The 25,884-nt window shown below is 32.3% G+C and overlaps 1 protein-coding gene across 2 annotated transcripts in view; it reads right to left on the bottom strand.

Annotated features, from left to right (window-relative positions):
* Nucleotides 1–25,884, bottom strand: part of COL11A1 (collagen type XI alpha 1 chain) — a 196,445-nt gene that overhangs the window by 73,533 nt on the left and 97,028 nt on the right. For both annotated transcript variants that reach the window (XM_037498135.2, XM_037498134.1), the window contains exons 30-39: nt 25,613–25,720; nt 22,627–22,680; nt 18,966–19,019; nt 18,789–18,833; nt 18,589–18,642; nt 18,414–18,458; nt 14,335–14,388; nt 8,687–8,740; nt 3,416–3,469; nt 638–745 (exon numbers count right to left, since the gene is read on the bottom strand). In XM_037498135.2, coding sequence (XP_037354032.1) covers nt 638–745; nt 3,416–3,469; nt 8,687–8,740; nt 14,335–14,388; nt 18,414–18,458; nt 18,589–18,642; nt 18,789–18,833; nt 18,966–19,019; nt 22,627–22,680; nt 25,613–25,720 — 630 coding nt within the window. The remainder of the gene's footprint in view (nt 1–637; nt 746–3,415; nt 3,470–8,686; nt 8,741–14,334; nt 14,389–18,413; nt 18,459–18,588; nt 18,643–18,788; nt 18,834–18,965; nt 19,020–22,626; nt 22,681–25,612; nt 25,721–25,884) is intronic.

A 25,884-nucleotide genomic window follows, 5' to 3' on the forward strand; every position in this document is an offset into this window, starting at 1 on the left:
ATAACGAGAACATTGTACAAAATACCATTAAAGTGAATCACTATCTATATTTATTTTTTTTTAAAAAAGGAAATGAAAATAGTTTACTTTTTATTTATTTTTTTTTAAATATTAAATTTTATTTTTATATTCCCCCATACAATTGCAAACGCCCCATTCTGACCCCAATCCTTCCCCTCCCGCCCCCCACCCCAAAAAGTGTCTCTGGTTCATAGTTTTTTGTTGATTTTGATTTTCACTTTCTTATATTCATTTTCCTGGTCCCTTATTTAAGTTTTCTAGATTCCTGCTATGAGTGAGACCATCCGGTATTTTTCTTTTTCTTTTTGGCTTATTTCGCTGAGCATGATCCCTTCCAGTGCCATCCATGTTGCTGCAAATTGCATGTGTTTATCTTTTTTGAATGCTGAAGGTGAATATAAATAGGTGGTTTTATGGTCAACGTAATTAACAGGTCTACTATTATTGATGAGAGATGCCTTGATGTACAATAAACTGGATATTTTACTGACACATTTTTCTGACATTCACTTAATACTATGCTAACATTTAGGGAATTTGTGGCCAAGGGATAAGAAACAACAGTAAAAAGTAAACGGATATTTTTAGACAAAAACCTTCCTTGAGCATATTGTACCTTTGCACCTTCTTTTCCTGCAGCACCAGGAAGACCCTGTTCTCCAGGGGGGCCAGGGGGACCAGGATGTCCACGTTCCCCTATTGGACCAGTCTCTCCAGTTGGTCCCTAAATTGGATAAACATAACCTCATCAGAATGTTTTTTAATTTTTGGCAATGACAACACCAAAACAAACTTAAACATTGCTTCATTTCAAAAAAGTGTATCATTCTCATTTATTTTTGCAATGTCCTATAAAAACATTTCATATTAATCACTGAAAATAGCATATCTGGTAGGGTTAGAATCTGGGTTAGAATCTGAGTGTACGAAGGATATACAAAGATACAGTTCAAAGAGATGGTTTCTTTATTTAGACCAGAATTGCTTCACAGTGTGGTCAACCCAGGCATTGTTAAAAACCGTGGTTTTAGCCACAGGTTCATTCCATTCCCTTTTTTTATATAATGTGTCAAATGAATTTAAAAGTAAGAGGCATGGGTAGCACATTAGTAGCGATTAAATGAATCACTGCTTGATGATAAGTGTAGGTCTCCTGGAAACCAAACAACCAAAGTTGTTCTCCTTGGAATTGCCATGACTGGAGACCACCTTATTGTTAATCTATATTCATTTGACAAAGTCTAGAGAATGTGGCAAGGGGATCCTGCAAGCCATGAGTTTGGCCTGGCAGTTCCTCCCGGCTGAAGGCTATAACAAATAGCCCACTGTCTTCAATTGCTGCAAATGCCAAAGTGAAAAATGTCAGGTCATTTATGTGTCCCCTGAGTGGTACTGTTTTGTGGTGCTAGGGTTTAATGAACTTTCAAGTATAAATAGAGAGTGGTGACCAGTTGCTCTCTATCTCCACTTAGAATAAAGCAAAATGAAGGATTTAAGTTAAAGATATATTAAGGGAAAATTTCCAGGCACTAAGATTGTTTGACAGTGGAATGGTTACTGAAACTGCTTATGGAATCTCACTCCTTGCTATTTTTCTTAAAATGCAGTAGAATCTTACCTTTGGTCTTGAATAAAGAATACATTTGCCCCAAACCTGAGTGTACACTTTAAAGTTTAAAGTGTATTTCTTTAACTATCTATTGCCAAATGTCCTCAACTTATTTTGAATGTGTAAGCTTTTTTTCTCAGAGGAATTTTTCCTTCAATATCTAAGTGCTAGAATTTCAAGGGTGTGGGATGTAAAACTGATCTTAATTTAAGGAATATTACCACTGAGCTAAGAACGAATAATGATTCACATGACTGGACAAAAAATAAATGAATATCAAGTCTTGCAATCAATATTGGAACTGTTAAATCACTTCCTTTGTCCTCACATGAAAATAGGATTACATTTAAAATAGACAATTAGATTTTCTTTGTTAAAATAACTATAAGGAAAATAATTCAATAAATTCAATTAGGTGTTTCAATAATATACTGGCTACTTTTATGTCTTAACATAGGGAGATAACAAAAATCTCAGGTATCAAAAGACAGTTGTCTGCATGAGGCAGAGAGGAATTCTCAAAAGATGTGAGGTCCTGAAGTGTTCAGGTAATGCCCATGATTTTGCTATTCTAGTTGGATTCCAACTCCATTTCTATTCATGAAAATTTAATATAATAGTAATCATTCCTTTAGCTAAAGTTGTCCAGAGAAAACTTTTGTGAGTTATTTGAAATTGAAAATGTATTTTAGGGGAAACTAATTATTGCGAGAATAGTTTTTTAATCCAGACTAATCAGTAGCTAAAAGGGAAACTTTTAAGCATAAAAAAATAGACACATTTGCATGTACACTGTTTTCTCAAAAAAAGGAACAAACAGCATTCCTTTAATTTGGGATTAACCTCTCAAGTAAAATGATCAACCAATCTAAGAATTTTTCATGTTTGCTATGTCACACAGATCCCTAGAAAGAAGATGCAATTTTTCCCTCTGTGTCACAAAGTATTAGAACTAATTATAGACTGAGAAAAGACTATTTAAAGAAATTAAATAATTAAATACTTGTTCAACTGCTCTTAATCTTTCATTAGAATTTGTTATTAGCAAAGGTAAAATTCCAACTGGGTAAAATACATTTTTTCTCCATTAAACATGCTCATGTTTTGCCAGGATAAAACAGAATGTGTATTTTATTGAATTATTCTCTAAAACTATTTCAAATTATAATTCAGGAAAGTGCACCAATTTTTATAACTCTGCTACTTATCTTGAAAAAGCTTCTTTCTTAACAGTATTTGGACATACTCAAAGATTACAAACCAATACTTTATCAATGATTGAATTCCCATCATAAATATAGAAAATTATATAATAAGTTACTATTATTAAACTTTTAGAATAAAGGTTTTTCAGGGCATTTTATCTCAAATATAGTATACTTCTCAATCTAATTTATACTCAGGCTTCTGAAGTTACTTTCAATTTGACAACCTATGGAAAGATGATGGAAAACATTTAATAAAGTATTTTGGTATTTTTACTATATGGTGACATGTCAGATTTTCATGTTAAAATCATTGTGAATTTTTTAACTTATTTTCGTAAGTTTATTTAATTTATATATGTAGTTTATTCTTTTTTCATTAAGGCAACTGAAAAATCATTTTGGCTAAGTAATAGCTTGCTGAATTTTATTTGATGTAGGCTTGCTGCATATATTTAAATGTGATCTAAAAAATAACATACATTATTTTGACCATAATAAAATCGGCAGATTTTGCACATCATGGAAAAGATTTTAATGTAAACAGAAAGGTAAAGGGAAATAAAGAAGAGAAACATACCTGAGGTCCAACAACACCTCCTGGTCCAGGAGGGCCAGTCTTGCCTTGAAATCCCTAAGGACAACCAAAAAAGCATAATCTGTGAAACCACACAGGGCACAAAGCATAAATTAAAATTGTGTGATATAATTGAATGGCTCAATTTAAAAGAAAGCTGACATTTCATTGGAATATACTTATTTTTCATTGTTCAAACCTAAATGATATCCCAATTTTTGTTATTTAAATTTTAAAATGTAGCATCTTCACTATTTTACATTATGCTTCAATGATTACTTTCAGTAGTCTTTAAAATAATGGGATTAGGGCCTCCCCGGTGGCGCAGCGGTTGAGCGCTGGGTTGCAAAGCTGCCGGCGACCTCTGCGGCGCCGGTTCGATCCCCGGCTGCTCCCCGGCCACTGGAGGAGGGTCCCACATGGCGCGCAGACCTCTCCTGCCGCCCGCTGCTCCCCTCAGCAGTGTACTTTGGTCCTTCTGCCTGCTCTGCTCCCCGCTCTGGCTCTGGTGAATTCTCTCACCCTCCCGCGCTTCTGACTGTACCCAGTGCATGTATAAACAAAACGAACGAACAAACAAATAAATAAATAAAAAAAAAAAAAACATGCCTCTATAAAAAAAAAAAAAAATAAAAAAATAAAATAATGGGATTAAGTTGGAGTGAAAACATTCTTATCCCTGATCTACTGAGTCAAACAACATAGAGAATTTTGACCTAGCAACACTTTTGGATAATCAATGATGATTCAGACATTCTGTGAAGCAATCTACTGGTTCTATATATTGAGACAGAGGTCTACTCTATAATATTAATGAATTTCTCTCCTGTATTCTAATAACAAAACAAGACAGATAACCAAATTTATAAGGAATACCTAACATGATTCATCATTATTTTAGCATTTTATCAATGTTCTTTCTTTAAATGCAAAAGAATATAATTGCAAATGAAACTTGCAAATAATACAGTCATTAAAATTAAATCTGGAAGATGTTAATAGCAACTACTCACTAACCAAAGCCTTTGGGCATATATTTTAGAATCTAATTCTTTGGATTAGGTTCTTAGGTTATTCGTTCTACATGAAAACACAGTGATTGGCAAATTTCTTTCTCATGTGAGTTAATGTACATTCAACAGTTGGATAAACAATACTGGACAAAAAACCTTCAAAGAACTGAATTAAAGCAAATAGTGTTTGCAAGGTTTAATCAGACTGGAAATAATAATACTATAAAGCAAAGGACAGAAATAGGTAACCCCATATTTGTATCACAACCTCCCAGAAGACATTAAGTTTTTTTTTACAAAATTTTATGAGCAGGAAAAGGGGGGAAATATATATTATTATTTAAATTGATGTTACCAGGAAAGTAAACTGATTGCTCCCATTTTTAAATGGATTAATCCTAAGGCCATGAAGGTTCTACTTGAAATACTACTCCCAATAGCTAAATGGATGAATTTTATTTTGCATATTATAAACATCCAGTTGATTGACTGCTTCATTTTAACTTTTCCAAACTTACTGATTTGGAAATTTATACACACACACACACACACATATACACATTCACAAACATGCAAGTATAGTACATGTATATGTATGTATGTATATGTGTCTGTCTGTCTATCTATGCCATCAGCTTGCTGTTACTTTTACCAATTTTTTCACAGAGTTAAGTTCTACAACCTAGCCACTGTCTAGATTATCTCAATAACTTCCATGAACACAATTGTTACCTAATATTGATGAACTTCTTTGCAACAAACTATTTCTCAACGTCAAAATCTCTTCAGAGCCTGAAAATTCAGTAAGTAGACATTTCTGCTTATATCTAATTCTTGCTCCTCAATTTAGCTTTCTCTACATGGAGCTCTCTAACTCAATCCTCTCTTCTGTTCTCTCCCTTCTTCAATGGATTATCTTCAGATCCCAGGTTTTCCTTCTGTTCTCAGACTCAGTCATTTATCTTAGTGTGTATTCTCAGAAAATTCTCAAAAAAGAACCTTTCTCTAGTTAACTTGTCTTATGCAAACGGTGATCATTACTTTCCTTAACACTTACATTTTCCTTGACAAGTACAGTTTCATCAATTGTCCATATTAGCCAGTCACCACACCACAAAAGCAAACCTAACCAATTCATGTTGGCATGCATCATGCCATGTACATACCAACATCTATACAATTTGTGCCCAATCTGCTACTGCTGTAATGTCGTTGCAGTGAAAATATCCTAAATTCTATCCATGTTGATTTTCTTACCTTTCCTTGAAAAACCATATGCAAAATCTTTGCACAGCCTATATCCTTTGTTTGAATTACACTTCTCCCAATTTCTCAGCACTAAGTTTGATAAGAAAATGCAAATGCAAGGCTAAACTTAAAAGAAATTAAAATTTTATAAAACTTTGTTCTAGCAACTATGAGATCAAGAATAGCACAGAGAATGATTATCACAATTGTTAATCATTAAAATCATTGGATTAAAATCCAATGTTCAATTGAGAAAATTCTGTAAAAACTTTGCAATCCATACTTGCACTTATATTTATTAGGGGAGAACAGAAAAGCTTGGGTGTTAGCATACCCAAGCAGGTGATGGACTTAGGAGGATACTGAAGACAGTTTTGCCCATATGTCTGTTAATGTAATATTTTCAGTGTTTGTAGTATCTAATATATTTAACAACAGGACTTTATAAATAAAATCCCAACAAGAAAACTTATATGTAAGCATGAAGTGTACTTGTTCAATATTGTCATATAAGACTACAATTGCCATTTAATTTTAGAATAGCAAGTCAACTTATATTTTTCAAAGTCCCTGAATAATACGCTTGATAAATGAACAATTTTAAAAATCTGCTGTAAAACCTTCAAAAATGTAACTCCCGGTCATTTCTTAGGGAGTAAGTTAATTTTAGGATTGATGAAGGTTTTGACACTGTTTCTGAATCAAATTTAGGTTACATCAATGTAATAGAACCTCTTTCTAATTATTACCTGAAAAACTTTAAAAGCTGTGATTGCAAGATGTCACACGAAACCTCAATTCAAAATTTCTGACTGGGATAAATCTCAAGCATAATAAAATAATTTATTATTTAATATAAGATAACACAGATACAGCAAAACATAGCTGCTCTAGATTCTAACTCTTTTCAAAAATATTTATTTATTTATGCATACAAGAACTGGGGTGCAGACCAGAGGTGCAGGGGGTGAAAGGATTCACCAGAGAGAGTGGGGAGCAGAACAGGAGGATCTACTAAAATACACTGCTGAGGGGCCAGTAAGATATTGAACTCATGCTGCAGTGGCTGGCCATAGCTTGATAGCTCTGTCTTTAACCCCTGCACCACCAAGGAGGCCCTCTAGATTCTGACTTTTATACAAGATAGTCTTGGATCTCAGTCAGTACAAAACAAAGCGAGGAAAGATTTGGGGTTGGAGGGTATTTCATTATTGATCCTACAAGCATATTTGAAATAAGAAATACAAATATACAGAAATAATCCTAGCCTTTGTCAATGAGAAACTATTAAATGAGATCACATTTTGGAACCATTAATTAATGTATTATTTTCCTCTTAGTTCACACATTTTAATGTTTTATATACAATGTTTACTATGAATAGAAGCAGAAGCTCTTGATTAAATTCAAGACCAAGAGCATTTTATAATGATGATTCCTTAGATATCATTTCCTCACAAGACATTTTGGAAATATTCCAGAGTTATTCCCATGACACTACCCGATGGCTTAGGTAAAAACGATGGCCTACAAGATTTGAATGAGAATATGTTTGCAAACTTGAGTGTGGATTTTCCTTTAGAGAGTTTATTTTGTACTCCTCATGCAGATATCATTCCCAGGAGAAACCCCAAACAATTTTACTTTTTGGTTTCACTAAATTATTCTTGATTTTTGCTTCAAATTCCAAGAATCTGAAGTTTCCAATCTGACTAACTGTAAGACGTTGTTACGAAAAATTGTTACTTGGTGAGTGAAAGAGGTTTGGGTTGCTGCTGATACACTGTTTCTCCTATGTAGAAAGTCATCATGTTTTGGGCTTTCCTGGTGGTGAAGGGGTTAAAGTCAGTGCTATCAAGCTATCAGCAGCCACTGAAACATGAGTTCGATCCCTGGTCAGGGAGCTGACCCACACAGCACAGCAGACCTCTCCTGTCTTGCCCACTGCTCCCCTCAGCAGTGTATTTCGGTCATCTGCCTATTCTGCTCCCCACACTGTCTCTGGTGAGTCCTCTCACTCCTCGCACCTCTGGCCTGCACCCCAGTTCTTGTATGTATAAATAAAAAATAAATCTCTAAAAAAAAGTCATCATGTTTTCATATTTGTTACTATGTACCACCAAGCAGCTCCAAACATTTGCATGCTGGCACATCGCCCTACTGTGATTTGAGCCATACAAAGAGAGTCTGTGTCTGGGTTTCCTAGAGAAATCTGGATAAAATTAATCAATGGTGAGAACCAAGAATTGATTTTAAGGAAACGTGCTAATCCTTGAAGACTTCTGATTAGTCTGACATGTTTCTGGAAGAGCCAGACACATGGTTTTGTAACAAAGGCGGAATAAATAAACAAACCCACTAGGATATTTAAGCTGTAGTTGAGTTGCTAGTTTCTCCTCTGCCCAAAACATTGTTATGTACATCAGGTGTTCAGACAATTTATTTAATATTATATTCTTTATCATTTTTAAATAAAATTCAGTTACATATTTCCATTTTCCTATTTGAGGAAAAAGAATACATTTGACATAGTTCCAGATCAATTATAGTCTTATGGTTTGAACATCAGCAAATAATTCATTCCTTTTTTATGGATAGAAGATTGCATTATCCACATGGTTTGTTGTAATGTGCTTCATTTAACGAATGCAAGAGTAATCAGGTTGGATGGATAGTATCTATAATCAAAGACTTGAGAAAAAAGTTAAGGTGTGCAACTTTACAGAGGCATCTCAAAAAATAATAGTTGTTTGTTTTTTTTTAATCAGCTCATCCCTGAGTGCTGTTATTAACAACAAACCAACTGAAAATCACATCAAGTAACATACCATATCCTTCAGCATATTCATTTAAGTGATTAGACACAAACATGGGCCTGTTATTTAATAAAAGCTTTCATGGAATCAACTTCTTGTACTTAAACTGGTAATTGAGTTGTTTATAATAAAGTAACTTTGTGAAGTGATGAGGCATTAGAAATGGAAAATTTCAGTAAGAAGGAGGGGGGGCTTACAGTCTCTCCACGCTGTCCAGGGTGTCCTGGAAGTCCATCCTTCCCGGGAGGTCCCTGAAATCACAACCACACACATCATAAATATTTCATGAATTATTTTTCAGTCTGAATATAATGTCCTAGACAACTTATAATATTTTCATTTGATATCATATTTAAAGTTTTTAAAAATTTTATATATGGTTATATATATAGATGTAGATTGAGAGAGAGAGAGAAAGAGAGAGAGAGAGATCTTATTAGGGTAATTTTATAGCTTAACAGTAAGACCAAGAAAAACCCTATTTTGAATATTTTAATAACTTCATTAGCATATGTCCTTTTATTTTTTTAGCATGTGTCTGTTTTAAAAGCACCCTAATAATGGTTTGTATTTTAATTTTTGCAAAAAAGTTAGTTCTGTGGTACTTGGAAAATAAATATTTTCCCCTTTTTTCACTGTAGTCTTTTCCTAATTCAATTTCCTATACATCAAGACTTGGCTAACCAAGTGAGAGAGAGAGTGCCCTCTAGTGGGTATCTGAGCTTCTACCTGTCAAGAATGTGAAAGATAAATGAACTTCTTACCAGCAAAGGTAGTTTACCTCTCAGTCATTTAAAATAAACACAGCATTATGTTCAGTTTTAGAAGTTTTAAGGTCCAATTTTTCCCAGTAGGTGTCTTAAATATCCTCTTAGAAGGATAATATTTATTAAGCATTGGAGAGCAATCTACCATGCTACCAGTTTCTATAAAGGCTGTTGTTTTTGTCATGACTGAAGAAATAAATGAATCAATTAACTAAGTAATTAAAGTAAACAACAGTGAGGGCCCTATGTTTTAGATACTTAATAGAAATAGATAACTTATTTTGACTGTCTTATGGATTAGTCATCCTATTAAGGAACCATTAAGTATAAGGCTCAAATATCAAAATGAGTTTATAGGTAAAAGCAAAAATACAGTTATTCTTCCAGATAAATGACGAGACATGATAATTTCAATAAAATCTTTAATAACAGGTATATATTGCATGATATGTTAATTATTTACATCAATGAATTTTTCAACAAATCATAATTTATGTAAATCCATTTTCAAATATCAATTTTTGTAAATTGAATTTGCAAAGGGCTTTGTTTCCAAATAAATCAATTTTAGAGATACATTCTCCCACTAGAGTAATACTTTTTTTCTAGGCTATCTACAATACTTTAGGAGAAAGTCTTCTTGATAGTGCCAGCTCAGCTTCCTCTCATCATTACGGGCATATCAGTTGTCATTAATTATCATCTTTAATTAAAAACATACATTAGGACATTTCACAAGATCATTACTTGCACATTGGCTGACTCATGTTTTCCAGGATCACTTTAAATGATTCAAAATATGAAAACTAAAATATTTTTAAGAAGGGCCTGAAATATTTTTGGACAATATTTAATCACTCTCTTTCAAATACTTTCACATTACATATCTATGTATTATGAAGAGATGATGTATAAGGTGTGGTTTTGACCTCAGTTTAGAAAAGAAACACAAAAATACATCGCTAATTCTTAGTAGACATCATCCAGGCACAGTATTTCAAAGCAGTAAATAAAAAACACTTTCAGTACCTTATCACTATTTGATACATATGGGAATAAATGTACTATCAGCTGAGGGCAGCAGTAAAAGTTTCAACTAAAAACATAGAAGGTGACAGCTAAAGGATAATAAATATGAGTCGGCATTTTCTTTCCATCTTACTAAAATGTATCTCAAATGATAGTGTTTTTTCCACCAAAAACTATTTACTTGTTTCCTAATATATTTACAAATATTAAAGTAAAACTATTTCACTGTATTTACTGGTGTGAGGTGCATAGATTTGCAAAAAATAGTATAATCCTTTAAAACAGTCATCTTAGACCTAAATGATGTCACCGAGAGTGAATCCAGCATGATTTGCAATGGCTTTTCTAGAAAATCTGATGGTGCTGTATGAGTGGATACATGAAGATTTCATATCATCACTTTCTTTTTAGAATTAAGTATGTACTCTTATTAAGTAAAAATTCTGAATAATTGTAATCACTCCATATTGCTAACCAGTAAAATAGATTAATTACTAAGCAATTTCATAGAATTTATTTAAAAATAACAATTCTATTGATCAAAATAGAATGCCTTTTTGATCTAGTTGGTGAAGGACAATGGAAACAAATTCATCCAAATGAGGGTAAGCATATATGGAGGCAATCCATGAAGAGACAATCATAAATAATTGTTAAGGATGTTTTTTCACTGCCCACTAACACCGAGTGTTCATTTTTCTTCTTCTATAAATACAATAAATCACAAAATAGTAATGTTTTAAATTTGAATCACATGAAGTGAGAAGTTTTCTTAAATGAGATAAATACATGCTAACATTGACATGAGATTAATAGACTCTAAATATGAACATTTCATGCCTTCAGTCCTTATGTCTTAGTATATATACATATGCAATTTTATATATTTATATAACTATATGCATGCAAATGAATTGTCATTAAGGTAACATTAGTTTATAACATTACATACATTTCAGTACAGTATCTGAAGTTACGTCTAAAACACTACAAGATGACAACCACCAAAAATCTAGTTTCTACCCATTACTTCACACTTGAACGCCATTATCCATTTTACCTACCCCGCCCCCATGTATATTAGCAATGGAAATGAACCAATTAATTTGCAGAAAGAGTCTGGTTCTAGTCCTACACCAAAATGTCTTCCTTTGGGTATCATAGAGATGAATGTTTTTCTTTCCTTAACTTCATAAAACTGCATACCAGAAAAATGATAGGTACTTTTATTTCATGCTCTGATGTTTCACTTGTCAGAGAAACAGAGTATAATAATCATTTTGTTTAGCAGTGAAAGCAATGTTCCTTAAAAGTGTCATGTCTCTCCAACTAGACTGCATGCTTCTCAAGTGTAGGCATTTATTATACTTCTAATACCTCTTAGATACAAAATACATGCATGATCAATGGCTCAAAACTTGTTGAAAGATACATGAGAGAATGGGCTGAAAAAGTGTGAGGAAAAATGTGGTAAATGGTTTTCTTTGACATTAAAATTACATTACCTGAAGGAAACAATTCTTGGTATCTACAAGTATAAATGTTATGATTATGCTGTGGTTATACATATCACTGGATTTTATTGTTATGCAATGATCTATACATATGATTTTAAAATACTTATGAGAAAATTGTGTGGATATAATCATTTTTAGTTTTATTGAAAATAACTGACATGCATTACTGTCTAAGTTTAAGGCTACAGCATGATGGTTTGATATACATATATTGTGAAATGATTACCACGATAGATTCAGCTAACTTAATTTTTCAGCTGCAATTATTTTTGAAACTGTGTTTTCACTTCTCTGTATACTAAATGTTGCATAACTTAATATTATACTTAGAACAAATTTGAGATAGTGAATAAACAACATGTGCAAATAAAATCAACCTTATCCTATATTAATGCTAGCCATTTGCATTAATCCTTTTATATCCTGTAATATAGGTGACAGTCCTTTTTAGATATGTTTGCAGTATAAAGTAAAACCATTATGTTCAAAATATATTAAGTGCAATGTCTAAAATATTAAAAACAGTAAGAGTTTGTGCAACATTTAATTTGCCAGTATTTCATAACAAATATTTCACTTTTAAAAATGTCAGCTAAAGTCACATTTGAATGTAGTCAGGAAAACAGAAGGTTATCAAACTCAAAAAAATTGGAGAACATTTATAAATTATTTTCAATGTATTTAAAAATATCAGCTATAATAGCTATTTAAATTTTTCTCTTAGAGTTTTCTGGATTGTTCCTTTATTCAAGACTGTATTTGGACTATAGTTGATTAAAATTACTATAAATTAGAAAACTGTATTGTAAATTTTTTAAAGATATTGGTATATAAGGTCTCATGTAATTTTCTTTTGTAAGATGAATGTTAATGGTTTTATAAGGTACATTTTGAAGATTCAGCTCAAAACCAGCTTAAAATATTCAGTCTAAAAATATATACCACAGTGTCCTAAATAAAAACATCCAGGATGTGAATAATATTACTAGTAATAATTTACTGGGAATTAGTTATTTCTTTACAATGAAAGAAACATTTGGTACTTAAATCATGGGCTGAAAATTTTAACTATATTTAGCTTCCTGGAAAGCATATCCAAATTCAATTATGTAGGTTCTATTTTTAGTGAAAATATTTTTTAAGATTCCCACTCAAAGTAGGGCCCATGAATGAGCAGCATTGGCATCACCTGGCACTTGTTAGTAACATATTCTCAAGCCCACACCAGGCCTACTGAATCCAAATCTCCTTAACTAACATGCTGCCATTGTGATTTGCATGCTTATTACATTCTAGACTTAGAACAGTAGTTCACAAACTTAACAGGACTACCTGTATAGAGTTACTTAAAGTATAATCTGGTCTCACTGATTAGGTAAGTGAGGGGGGACAATACTTTGCATTACTAGCAAATCCCCTGAGATGCTGCTATTTCAGTCAAGGACCAGACTTTGAGAACTTTGTGAAATAAGTGGGTGCTATGATCTGAATTTGTTTTGCCAAAACACGTATGTTGAAATTCTAATCCCCAAAGGTATCATAATTAGCAGTGGGGCCTTCAAGAGATTTATAAATTGTGAAGTGGCATCCTCATGAATGGGATTTGAGAGAGATTAAAGACTTCAGACAGGTCACTAGTCCCTTCTATCATGTTGCATATATAATGGCAAGTCTGTGTAAACCAAAGATGCCACACCCAACCATGCTGACACCCAGTTTTAGACTTCCTTTCTCCAGAACTGGTAAGAAATAAATTTGTTTTGTCTGTAAAATATCCAGTCTTTGGTGTTTATAATACCTAAAGTGTTATATAAAACTCTGGTTGTAATAACCTAAATGAACTAAGATAGCGTGTAAGCTAATTCTTGTTCTCATGAATAAACAGAATATTTTGACAAAAGAAAGAAAACAGAGTAAACAACTGAGCATTAATTGTGTCCCATAATCCAGTGACTATTTAAGCATGAAAATAAAGGATTTCAATTAATTTTATGAAGATATTTGATGAAGATATCCAAGAGTGTTGTCTAAACATAATACAAATGATGTAATTCAGAAAGGGTTATCATTAGTTTTAAGAAGAATTTATCATAAAGACAAAAAAGAGTAAAAAAATAGAAATTTAATACAAAATAAATATCAGAAAGTTGGCACATGTTTAGAACTTGGTATTTTGAGTAATATATTGGAAAATGGAAGAAAAAAGGGAATTCAGATACATAAAATAGTAAAGATTTGGTATCTATTTTAATGTCATCAATGATATTCATTATAGCTGAGAAGCAGCTGAGAGTTTCATGCTAGTCTTATCTTTGATATACTTTGAAATATTTAATATTTAATTAAATTCAGAAACATTTTATAAACTCCATAAATTGAAAATATCTGTTCCATGGCATGATTGTGATTTAATTTTAGTGGGGATTTTATCAATATTTGTACGCAAAGATTATTTAAAATGTAGTCTATGGCTCTTAAAAATTTGAAAACATTGTCCAAGGTAGAATAAGTAAGAAAAACTATGAAACTTACAGGAGGGCCTTTTGGTCCAGGAAATCCAACTGGACCCTGAGGTCCTTGAGGTCCCTGAAAATAAAAAGCAGTGAAGAAATTTGAGAATATGCCTTAAAAGACATGTGAAAATGGATGATTTTTCACACTCCTCATTACTCAAAGCTGCACATTACATCAATGGTCTTACTCTAGAATACTGTGATTATTCAGAATTCATATTAGAATCTAATAGAACATATATGTATCAAGAGGTTTCACAGATTTTATACTTTCAACATTAGTTACAAACACACATAGAAAGAAAACTGAAAGGAAAAATAAGTGACAATCACACATACATGGATGCCTTAATTAATGCCTATATTTAAAATATATTTATTTTTAGTATGTCAATATTATATTTTAGTCATTTATAAACTTGCAGATAAGATGAAAAGAACTTCATTAATAATCATTCTCATTAACATTCAGTGCATTGATGCTTAATTAATTATACTATCATTACCATATTTATGTAACTTTAAAATGCAGAAAGTCAATCTTTAACAGTGACTGTGGTGGGGGCAGCAAAAGAATTGGTAAAAAAATAATCCTTTCTGTGTCCAGAACAAAGAAAAAAAATACACACACACACACAAAAGTATACATTATAATGGTAGATAATACATAGAGGTTTATTAAGAAAAAGAAGGATAGGTTTAATTTATATTATGTATAATAAAATTAAAAATAAAGTTTACTAAAGTTGGTCTTTACTAGAATTAATTTATCAGTTTATCCTTCCCAAGGGAAATTTTATTGCCATTCTTAAATGCCATTTCAGAAATTAGTACAAATTATTGTTAGTATCTGTATCTTATCTTAAAATTGAAAAGAAATGTCAGATATAGAGATACTGTTAAAAATGTGTTTTGCCAAAACACGTGTGTTGAAATTCTAATCCCCAAAGGTGTCATTATTAGCAGTGGGGCAATTATCAAAAACACTGGACAAATTTTGGAATTCATAAATTTTGAATAGTTTAATGAAACTCATTCTTAAATATATATCACAATAACTTAAAATTGTGAATAATAAATTCATTATAAATATAAAGTTTTAAGAATAGTATTTCTGTATGTGATAGAGAAAGCTCTATATTGCTAGTTTCTTAAAATGTTACTTATTTGCTCACTAAATTTTGCTTTTCAAGTAAATTTTGATTATGAATTTAAATTTCTTTCAGCAGAAAATGTTTAAAATCACTTCTCAAGGTAAAATAAAGAAGAAAAAGTTGAGTATTTCTTTATAAAATTCCACAGAAAATTGTCAACATATTAACACTGTATTAAAATATTTCCAGGTGAGGTATAAAACTCATGAATACTCAGTGTAAAGTTGGACCCTGATTCAGGTTACTGGGTAAAATGCCCAGGGCCTAGTAAAATTAAGTTTATATGATTTTTTTAAATCATTCCAAATATCGCAGGGTATATACTTATGCCATAGATTGTGTTGGTATATTCAAATTTTACTGGTATCTTAGTTTTTTTTAATTTGTTTTTTAATTATTTTATTTTATATAATTCTTACATCATTTTTCATTTTTGCACAATGTATGCATTTTCATTTTGGTTATAGGCCCCATACAATTCCCACCCCCCTTATTCTGACCCTAATCCTACTTCTCCTCCCCCTGCACCCCACAGTAGTGTGTCTCTGGTTTATAGTTGCTTGTTGATTTTGATTTTTACTTTATTGCAATTAGTCTTTTTCCTGGTCCCTTATTTAGATTTTCTAAATTCCTGCTAAGAGTGAGACCATCTGGTATTTTTCTTATTAGAGACTTATTAGAGACTTAGTTAATGCAGCTTATAGTTGGGCTTATAAGAATATTGGACTTAGGAAAAACAAAACAAATTAAGCACACCAAAAGGAGATTATTTGTTTTGTTTTTCCTAAGTCCGATATTCTTATAAGCCCAACTATAAGCTGCATTAACTAAGTCTCTAATAACAAACATCCATAATCTACAATTATTGAGTATGAAAGTATTTAACTTATAGAATGTCCTAATAAAAATAGATATAATATTTATGTATTAATTAGCATTTAATATATTATACATAACTCTATAGTTAAGTCCATTGAAATGAGCAAAAACAGGTGTTACCATTCTAACCGAACATTAACACACAATTCTTTCCCTGAATTCTCCAAGTCTTAAATTTTGAAGAAAACATCTTTGTGATATAACTTCTAACATTCTTCAACTCTGTGCTTAAGGCATAACTAAATTATTCAGCAACTGAATTAACTAATTTATAGCTAAATTATTACTGTGAATTAAGTTCACAATACTTAAAATACTTTGCAGAAAATGAGGATATATTTGGATGAATATATTTCATCAGCTATACAGAATACAGGAAATTCTGCCCATAGGGAAATCTAACACATGTATAAATGTTTTTTGAATTTTTTTTTTCTGTCTTACTATAATATTTATTTAATCAACCTTTACTTTGGTTCTCAATACACACTTTTCTTACTCTCAAAGTAACTTCTCAATTACAAATAATCATGCTGTTGGGATCACACTACTGTTCTACAAAATAAAATGTCATCTAAAGTGCATTCACTTGTAAAGATACATTGTTGACCATGAACCTTTGTAATGCATAAGCAAAATGTGTAAAGAGGAAATAATTTATACTCTGAAAACAAAACCTTTTGTTTTGCTATAATTTGTTAAGTGGTTCTACTTGATTTAACGATTCAGCCTTTTTAACTAATTTAACTCTATTGTCTGGTAAAGATGATTTTGACCATAAAATATTTTTAAAAGCAAGTATTATTTATGAACTCAAAATGTGCAGCATGGATTTAAATTTGGAATAGTTCATTCACAGTGAAAAGTCTTTTGTGGAAAGTTTAATTTAATTATATATGAACTACAGCCTTTAAGCAATTAAGTGACATTGTCTTCATAGAATTATTAAAAGTAACTTATTCTCAATTTTAAGTTATATATCACAGTGTTTCTGCTTTTCTTTTTGTAAAACATCCCTTATAAATTTAAAAAAAAACCTAGAATAGACTGACATGACAGCATAATACTGAAAATTATTACAGAATATTAATAATCTAATGTCTTTGATAGCAATACAGATTTTAATACTAGAGTTCCTTCAATAGAATACAGAATAACTTGCAAAAAATCTGACTATAAAAATGCTATATTTATCCCAAGAAAATAAATAAAGCACCAGTTTGCTCATCTGTATTTAGCTTTACCTTATATCAGTTGAAAATCAATTTACTAAATAGCTTTCCTATTTACTGGAATAGATGTTTTATCTTGATTTGAATAAATATTGATCGTGGCTTAATGGCTACTGGTAGCTTGTATTTTACCAGCATGTTGCTGCCAACAGGGCCATGGAAAGCAATGGCAGTGGAGGGGAAGGTAAAGGATTGTATGCATCTTAAAAAAAAAAAAATCTTGGGCCTCCCTGGTGGTGGCTCAAGGGATTAAGATGCACCTATGAAGCTATCCTCAGCCACTGCAAAACAAGTTCAATCCCCAGCCAGGGAGCTACACACATGGCACAGCAGACCTCTCCTGACTCACCCACTGCTCCCCTCAGCAGTGTATTTCAGTCAGTCTGCCTGTTCTGTTCCCTACTCTTTCTCTGGTGAATCCTCTCAACCCCACCCCCAAAAACTCTGGCCTATACCCCAGTCTTGTATGCATAAATAAATAAATCTTTAAAAAAAAATCTTTATTTTGGCTTGAGTATAAAAGCACATCTAAAAAAATAATAAAAAAATGAAAGCACATCCGAGGTCATTTACATATATTTTCCTCATTTTTAAACAAAACTAGTAGCCCATAACTGATTGTTTTGTTTTTCTAAAGGAGTAAATAAAAAAGGAATTTTAGAAACCTAACTAAGAGTTTGTGGATGACTATGTATATATGCTTGCCGACACAGGTACCCTTTTCTAGAAATTTAAACACTTGTAAAATATTAATGTTTATTTTATATTACATTTTATTACATTATAAATACTTTATATTTATTTTATATTATATTACATTTTATCATACTTACTCTTTCGCCTGGCGGGCCAGGAGGACCATCACCACCGGAAGTACCCTGGCAATAACCAAAAAAAAAAGAAAAAGAAACAAAGAAAAAAAAATCAGTTTTGATTCCGTCTCATAATATCTAGGCTCTGGAAGAGGTTCTCAGAGCAAAGCACAAATGGTACAAGTGACCTCTATACCTTTGGGCCAGGCTTCCCAGTGGGACCTCTTGCACCTCTTGAACCTCTGGGGCCCTGCATATAAGACAAAAGAGGAAATAGATCCAAAGACAAGGAAACCCAGAGGCATAGTGTCAGTTTTTAGGTTTGAAGAAAACTATCTTGAAAGGTTAAATCCAGTATGAGAAAAAAAAAAATCATTATTGCAAATCGACACCCACCGTTGGACCACGCTGACCCCGAGGGCCTGGTTTGCCAGCTACACCCTGTCAAAGACAGTTCAAAGAGTTTCAACACATAGTACATCACAGTGCATAGTAAGTCTGGTGCAGGGAGATAAATGCTCAGGCAAGAACATTCCACCAGATAGTCCCCAACTCTACGCATGCGTATCATACCCGTGCACCTTTCTCTCCGTTGGCACCTGGAAACCCAGGAAATCCAGTGGAACCCTACAAATAAAAAAGTAACCAATAAATATGGTATTAACATGTTTATTAGTCACAGACAGTAAGTTTTTTGGAACACAATGATTTTCATAAGCTTGTAATAATTAAATCTAAAATATAATTTTAAGAACTCTACCACCTCACCTCTATTTTGGCATTTGAAAATAAACCTAGAGCAACATGTGAAATCCTTGGAGCATTGAAAGCATGAGTTGATGAGACATTTTAGTTTGAACTTTAATCAAATATTATAATACTCAATATAGAAAATAACAAAGGGGAATTATATGAAATAAATTTTTGACAATTTTGCATACTTGTTTTAAATCTGAAGAAAAATACTACTTTTTCACAAGTCTGAATAATCCAATATTAAAATGGGAATTTTATAGAATGTTATTCCTGAATTAACATTTTTGTATTAATATCATTATCAATTTTTTATATTTTAAAACTATTTGATCAAATCAGAGTCTAAAATTCTACTTCTACCTTTTCTGCTTGATGTTTGAATCGGGTTGGAGCTAACAGAGTCTAAGACAGTCCAGTATCAAAACATGTTTTTAGAATTCCAAAGATATAAATTCAAGATTTTGTTTGTTAAACATCATCTCAGTAAGTTGGATATATAACTTTTCCTTCTCCAGCATAGTTTTTTCTTCTGTAAAATGTGTAATAGTACAGAACTTACATGTATTTTGAAATTTGTGGGAAGTAGAACAAGGATGACAAGGAATAAAAATAATAATAATACCTAACAGTTGATAATGACTATCTTAAGATATAAGTACAGTGAAATATTATTTAATTTTGTCCACACATGACCATATCATAATATAATAAAATTCCCAATAACCAAATTCTTTCACTTTACCTCATACCTTCAGGCAGATTTTCTACTGCTCAGTGCTTTGATCATGACTGTGACTGGTTTGTTCATCATCACATCATGAAAAGTTGAAGATTAGGATTCAAATACCTGGTCCCTGAGTTGCTAACACAAGTGGGATTCCAAATACACTCATCTTACTCAGTGTGGATTAAATGCAATACAATAATGTGTAAAATATCTAGCAAAGACTAGTAACTACTCAAACTTCACATGCTTCCCTGTTCAATAAGGGATACATAACAAAGCCTCCTATGACTTGAACACTTTACTTGCTTTTCTTATTCACTCATTTGGACTGATCTACTCCTCCAGGGATGTTTCTCCAAGTGGTAAATGGCTCCTCTGAATCAACAATATCTGGAGTGATTGCTCCACATATGTATCTTCAAGTCCCAGTACAGAGCTACTGAAGTAAATGCTCTGGCAGCAGGGGTTCAAGAATCCACATTTTTAATAATTTCTCCAGGTGTTACATACAGGATGGATACTATCGATTTATATTTCCTCCATAGGTCAGGAAAACTTATGTGAAGCTTTATGGCAGCTGATGGTGAAAATTATATCCTAAAGTATGTACTATTAAGTATTTTTTTATGACCCACTTTCAAATATATAATAATTTCTCCCTATAGAGATAACTATGTGATCAATCTGAGAACAACTGTTAATGACATGCAGTATTCACATATAGGAAAAAATCTCTGCAGATTTACATTTTTTGAAGGACTTTCAGTCTTTTCATTTTTCCTACAACCAGATACATCTGATAGATTAACGATATTCAACTACTCTAGTATTTGATGAGTATGGAAATAATATATTCCATCAACTTTGAGAATAAATATTGCTTTCCTGATATAATAAATAGTTACATTTACATATTGCTCATATGCAATAATTTTTTTTAATAAATGTGTTTTCTTATAGTTTCTGCTCTAAGAAACGTATGGGAAACTAACAAAAATGTTAGTAACTAAACGGTATGCACTATTTGGATATTTTTTCTCTTCTCACATAAGGATTTGACAACAAAATACACAATTTTCATAAAAAGGCAATATGTGCTTTCAGATGGAAGAAACAAAGGCCATAAAGTCAAAGCTAATGGAGAAATGGGTTATCAAGAAGTATGAATTTTTCAGAAATTATTTTTAATGCTGTTTCAATATAAAGTAACCTTATCTTAAAATAGAAAGTAGAATTTATTTTTGAAATAGCTATCATTTTGGAACACATATGGTAGGGTATTTTTTAAATACGCATTATGACTTTAATACCTCAATGAGGTATGAGATAAATTATAGTGTCTAATTATCATCCTGAAACCCCTCGAAAGAGATTAGCAGGCCAATTTAACCAATGGTATAACTACTTAAATGTTAATGACCAAAATATATATCAATTCACTTAGCCACTTTAAAATAACTAGTCAATGCATCAAGTGCACTTTTAACTAAGTTTTATGATTCATTTGGAGAAAATTAAACCTAGACATGATATTTTTTAAAAATATCCCTTTTTATGCTTAAAATATGTCTATTTCAAATAGCCAAAAATAGAATTTGAGTGGTGTAGTGGGTTGAAAGGCAGCCTTAAAAATGATATATCCAAAATGCAAATATCTGGAACTATGAGTGTTACCTTATTTGAAAAAAGGGTCTTTGGAGAGGTAATTAAGTTATATGTCTTGAAATGAAATCATCCTGGAGTACCCAAGTGGTCCCTAAATCCAGTGGCAAATGTCCTTGTAAAAGACAGAAAAAGAGAAGACAGAGACACACAGGAAAAAGGTCATGTGAGCAGGGAGCAGAGAATGCAGTTCCAGACACAGGCCGGGGAATGCCAGCGGCTGCCAGAAGCCAAAGAGACAGGGACAGATTTTCTTGTTTGTGCCTTGGCAGAGAGCTTGGCTCAGCTGACACCTTATTTGATACCTCTGGGCTCCACAACTGTAAGAAAGTGCATTTTCATTATTTTAAGACACTGAGTTTGTAAAAATTAGTTACAGTAGCCCAAGGAAATAAATACTGTAGAAATGAAGGGAAATAAAGAGGATAAAAGAAAGAATTCTTAAAAAAAAAAAAAAAAAGTCAAGGGGGGGGCTCCCTGGTGCCTTAGGAGTTAAGTCTCAGCACTACCACTGCTATAGCCTGAGTTCATCACCAGCCAGGGAGGTGACCCACATATGGAGCAGCAGACCTCTCCTGTCTTGCCCGCTGCTCTCCTCAGCATTGTATTTCAGTCAGTCTGCCTGTTCTGTTCCCCACTCTGTCTCTGGTGAATTCTCTCATCCCCTGCATCTCTGGCCTGCACCCCAGTTCTTCTATTAATTAAATAAATACATAAATAAATAGAAGTCAATGAGAATTAAAATCTTTTAAGGTATAGAAATAAAATCCAAAACTAATATCCATCATCTGCCATTCACTTTTTAACCTCTAGATATGTAGCATGCTGCTTGGGAATAGTTCCTATTCACAGTTGCCTGCACTTTCCTTTCATGAATCAGCCTTGTAAAATATTGCACAATCACTAGGCTCTCTGAGCTCCCTGTAATACCAAGTGCTCATTTACCCTAAGACTTTTCTTTGCAAAATTGCTTTCTAAAGATTCATTATCTACATGTGACAAACTAAAAACGTAATGCTTATGATTAATTTTAAGTTTCTATAAAATGTAGACAAATAAACTATAAAAATTGAGCAAAAACTGTTTTACCTTTGGACCTTGTCTTCCTGGATATCCGGGTAATCCTGGAACACCAAGTTTCCCCTGAAGTTAAAATAATGATAAGAAGAAATTCTAATTGAATTGAGTTTCATGATGATGATAGTCATTTCTCTTGAAATTATTATCACATATTTGCACACTAGGAAGATTTGTAAGTTCTTACCATATTTTAATTTCATTATATTTTTTCATTTGAATATGATAAAAGGTTGCTTTGGACACATTTCTAATGCTGTAAGGTTAATCAACTTAATCTCTGTTATCTAAGTGACAGTACCATCTTTGAAGACATAGAACCTTGAGCTAAAAAAAAAAAAAAACACCTTTGACTGTGAACATTAAAGCATTACTAAAGAAAACACCAAAGCTTTTCCAACATTAAGCACTACTTGAAATTAGTTGGTGCAGCTGGAACTACATTTATGTTTTATCATTCCCGCTGAAGTTTTAATAAAATTATTTCCTTTCTCACAGTGAAAATATAAAGCATCTATCATGAACTATTTAACCTTCTCTCATTAAGTAAATTTAAATCTTTATACCAAGAAATTCTGACCTAATTTTTGAGCAAAATTATTTCTTTTGTTCATATATCCAAATTAATGTAGGTTAATAAACACACCAAATGTTCAGAGCCTTAGCAAAATAATGTTTTTTGAGAAAGGCAATTCCTGCAGGTAGGTATTTGAATGTGCAACTACTTTATTCCAGCGGGATGAGGTGACCTCTCAATCTGAAGATACTGAGACAAATAAGTTATAATGAGTTCAAAGATGTTTAATAAATACTGAAAGTTTTAAAACACTAAGAAAATTACTCTCTTGAAAAAAAATTACTAAAATAATACAGGTAGAGAAAAGCTAAGGTAAGATATGAATCAAACAAATAAGCTTGTGAAATTTTACTGTAAATTGTTTTCTTTAATGACATACTTCTAAAAGAACACTGCACATATAAAATATTGTTTATCAACGTTAACAAGTTAACAAGCACTTAGTATGATTTTTTCCTAAGTACATTCATACAAAAGAATAAAAACAAGCCCAAAAAGCTATATAAAATCTTAAAAGATTAACAGTGCTTTAGGAACAAAAATAAATATTTTACAAGATGAAGAAAGGCAAGAAATTAGAAATATAATTTATGACCTTGTTATAGATTAAACTAAGGAGCTAGCTGATTCAAGATCAGTCCTGCATAGGTAAGCAGCCTTTGGGTGAAATATGCAAACAAGCTCTAAGAAGCATCCTTAAATGATGTCCCCTTGGATGCATTAAGTTATCATAGCTTTTTTTTAAATGCCACTGATTTCAAGGTTAATGAAATTTTCTAACTATGATCAAAAAGCTTTTGTGTTCTATGTTAATTACAACATTAGAATGTAGACTCTTACTCATTTTGGAGTCATTTTGAAATAAATCCAGACAAAACTTGTTTGTATTTTCAATGTGGTGACAGGCATCTTCAATAAAGGAAAATTACTAATGAAACATTAAGGATGAAAAATTGTGGGGTAGTTGAAGTTTCTGAGGTCTCATGTTAGTTTCCGAGACTATTTACAAAGACTAGAGAGAGGTTAAGCAATAAGAAGATTCTAGGATAGTCTTAATCTAATAGCAAGTGAAACTCTATGTGGAATGATATTAGGGCCTTACAAACTTCCTCTAGTTTTTTCTCTATGGCCTAAACTCAATGGCATGGGAACTGGCAGTGCAAAATTATTCTACTACATCAGAAGAACCATTACACAAAAGAGTCATAATGACATAAGGAACTTGTGTGTGTGTGTGTGTGTGTGTGTGCAGTCCCAATTCCCAATAATCCCTGAACAATATATAATCCTTATGTTCTTTTCTTAAATAGCATAGAATTTCCACCTATTATAGAACAATGATATGCTCATTATAGAAAATTTGTATAACAAATATACATATAAAAAAGAAATCACCTGAATTAAATTGAGATATTATTTTTTATGTTTTTCTTTAGTATACATACTGGTGTAAAACTTGCCATGGACATTTCTAGTTTTTCTTAATATACCTTTATAGTACACTATAAGGTGTTTATCATATTGTAAAATACTTTCCAGAGGCATAACTTTAATATTGCCTAGTAGCATATCTAAATATAAATGTAATGGTTGCAAGTATTTTTTGAAATATTACATATAACCCAGTGTGTTTTAAAATACAGTGAGTGCTGTGTGGGTTAGCCCAGATAAATACTAAAATCTCTTGAATTTGGGTCTGAATATCACTACCTTGAAAATACTTATCCTGTGAAAAGACAGGTTTAGGTAAAAGAGAAAAAAATATATAGAGTAGTTTGAGGGACAAAGATAATTCTACTTGTTTTAACTTAATAAGTAGACAACCTTTCACTGATTTTTTTTCATCCTTCATTTATCATATCAGATTCTCAACCTCCAATGTAGAAGAGTTTTATTTGTGACTGGACCAGTGTGGACAAAGAGAGCAGAAGGGACTAGAAAAGAATGAAGAATTAAAATGACAAATGTACCCACCTGGTGATTATACTTCTAAATAGTATATGGATATGCTTTAAAATTCATTGAATTCTCTAGATTTTTAATATGATTTAAAATATTTTAAAATGACAATGAAGGGCCTCCCCAGTGGTGTAGCAGGTTGAGCGCCACACTGTGAAGCTATCCACAGCCTCTGCATCATGGTTTCGACTCCTGGCCGGCCAGAGAGCTACCCACATGGCGCGGCAGACCTCTCCTGCCTCGCCTGCTGCTCCCCTCAGCAGTGCCTTAGGTCCATCTGCCTGTTCTGATCCCTGCTCTGTCTCTGGTGAATTCTCTCACCCTCCCGTGCCTCTGACTGTACCCCAGTTCTTGTATAAATAAATAAATCTTTAAAAAAATTGTTAAAAAAAATAAATAAAATAAAATGACCATGAAGCATCATTGGCAAAAGGACCTCTGAATTTAAAACTGTTCACTGACCTTCTCTCCTGCTTGACCAGAAGGACCAGGGTCTCCAGTTGGGCCTGCCCGACCTTTGGGGCCTTCAGGACCATCTTCTCCCCTTGGGCCTAGCTGGCCAACTTCTCCCTGAAATGTAGAATAATAACATCCTTGTAACATAAACTGTATTGGAGATGGAATGACAGAGATGAGAATCTCTCAAAAAGTCATATTCTTCAACTCTTGGTTTGTGTGCTCATGTTTAATATATGACAAAGAAGTTGGAAAATGTTAACTTCATCAATCTTTCC

The sequence above is a fragment of the Talpa occidentalis genome, unplaced genomic scaffold (genome assembly GCF_014898055.3).
Source record: "Talpa occidentalis isolate TD23 unplaced genomic scaffold, MPIMG_talOcc4v2.1 talOcc4.9, whole genome shotgun sequence".
NCBI classification, from domain to species: domain Eukaryota; kingdom Metazoa; phylum Chordata; class Mammalia; order Eulipotyphla; family Talpidae; genus Talpa; species Talpa occidentalis.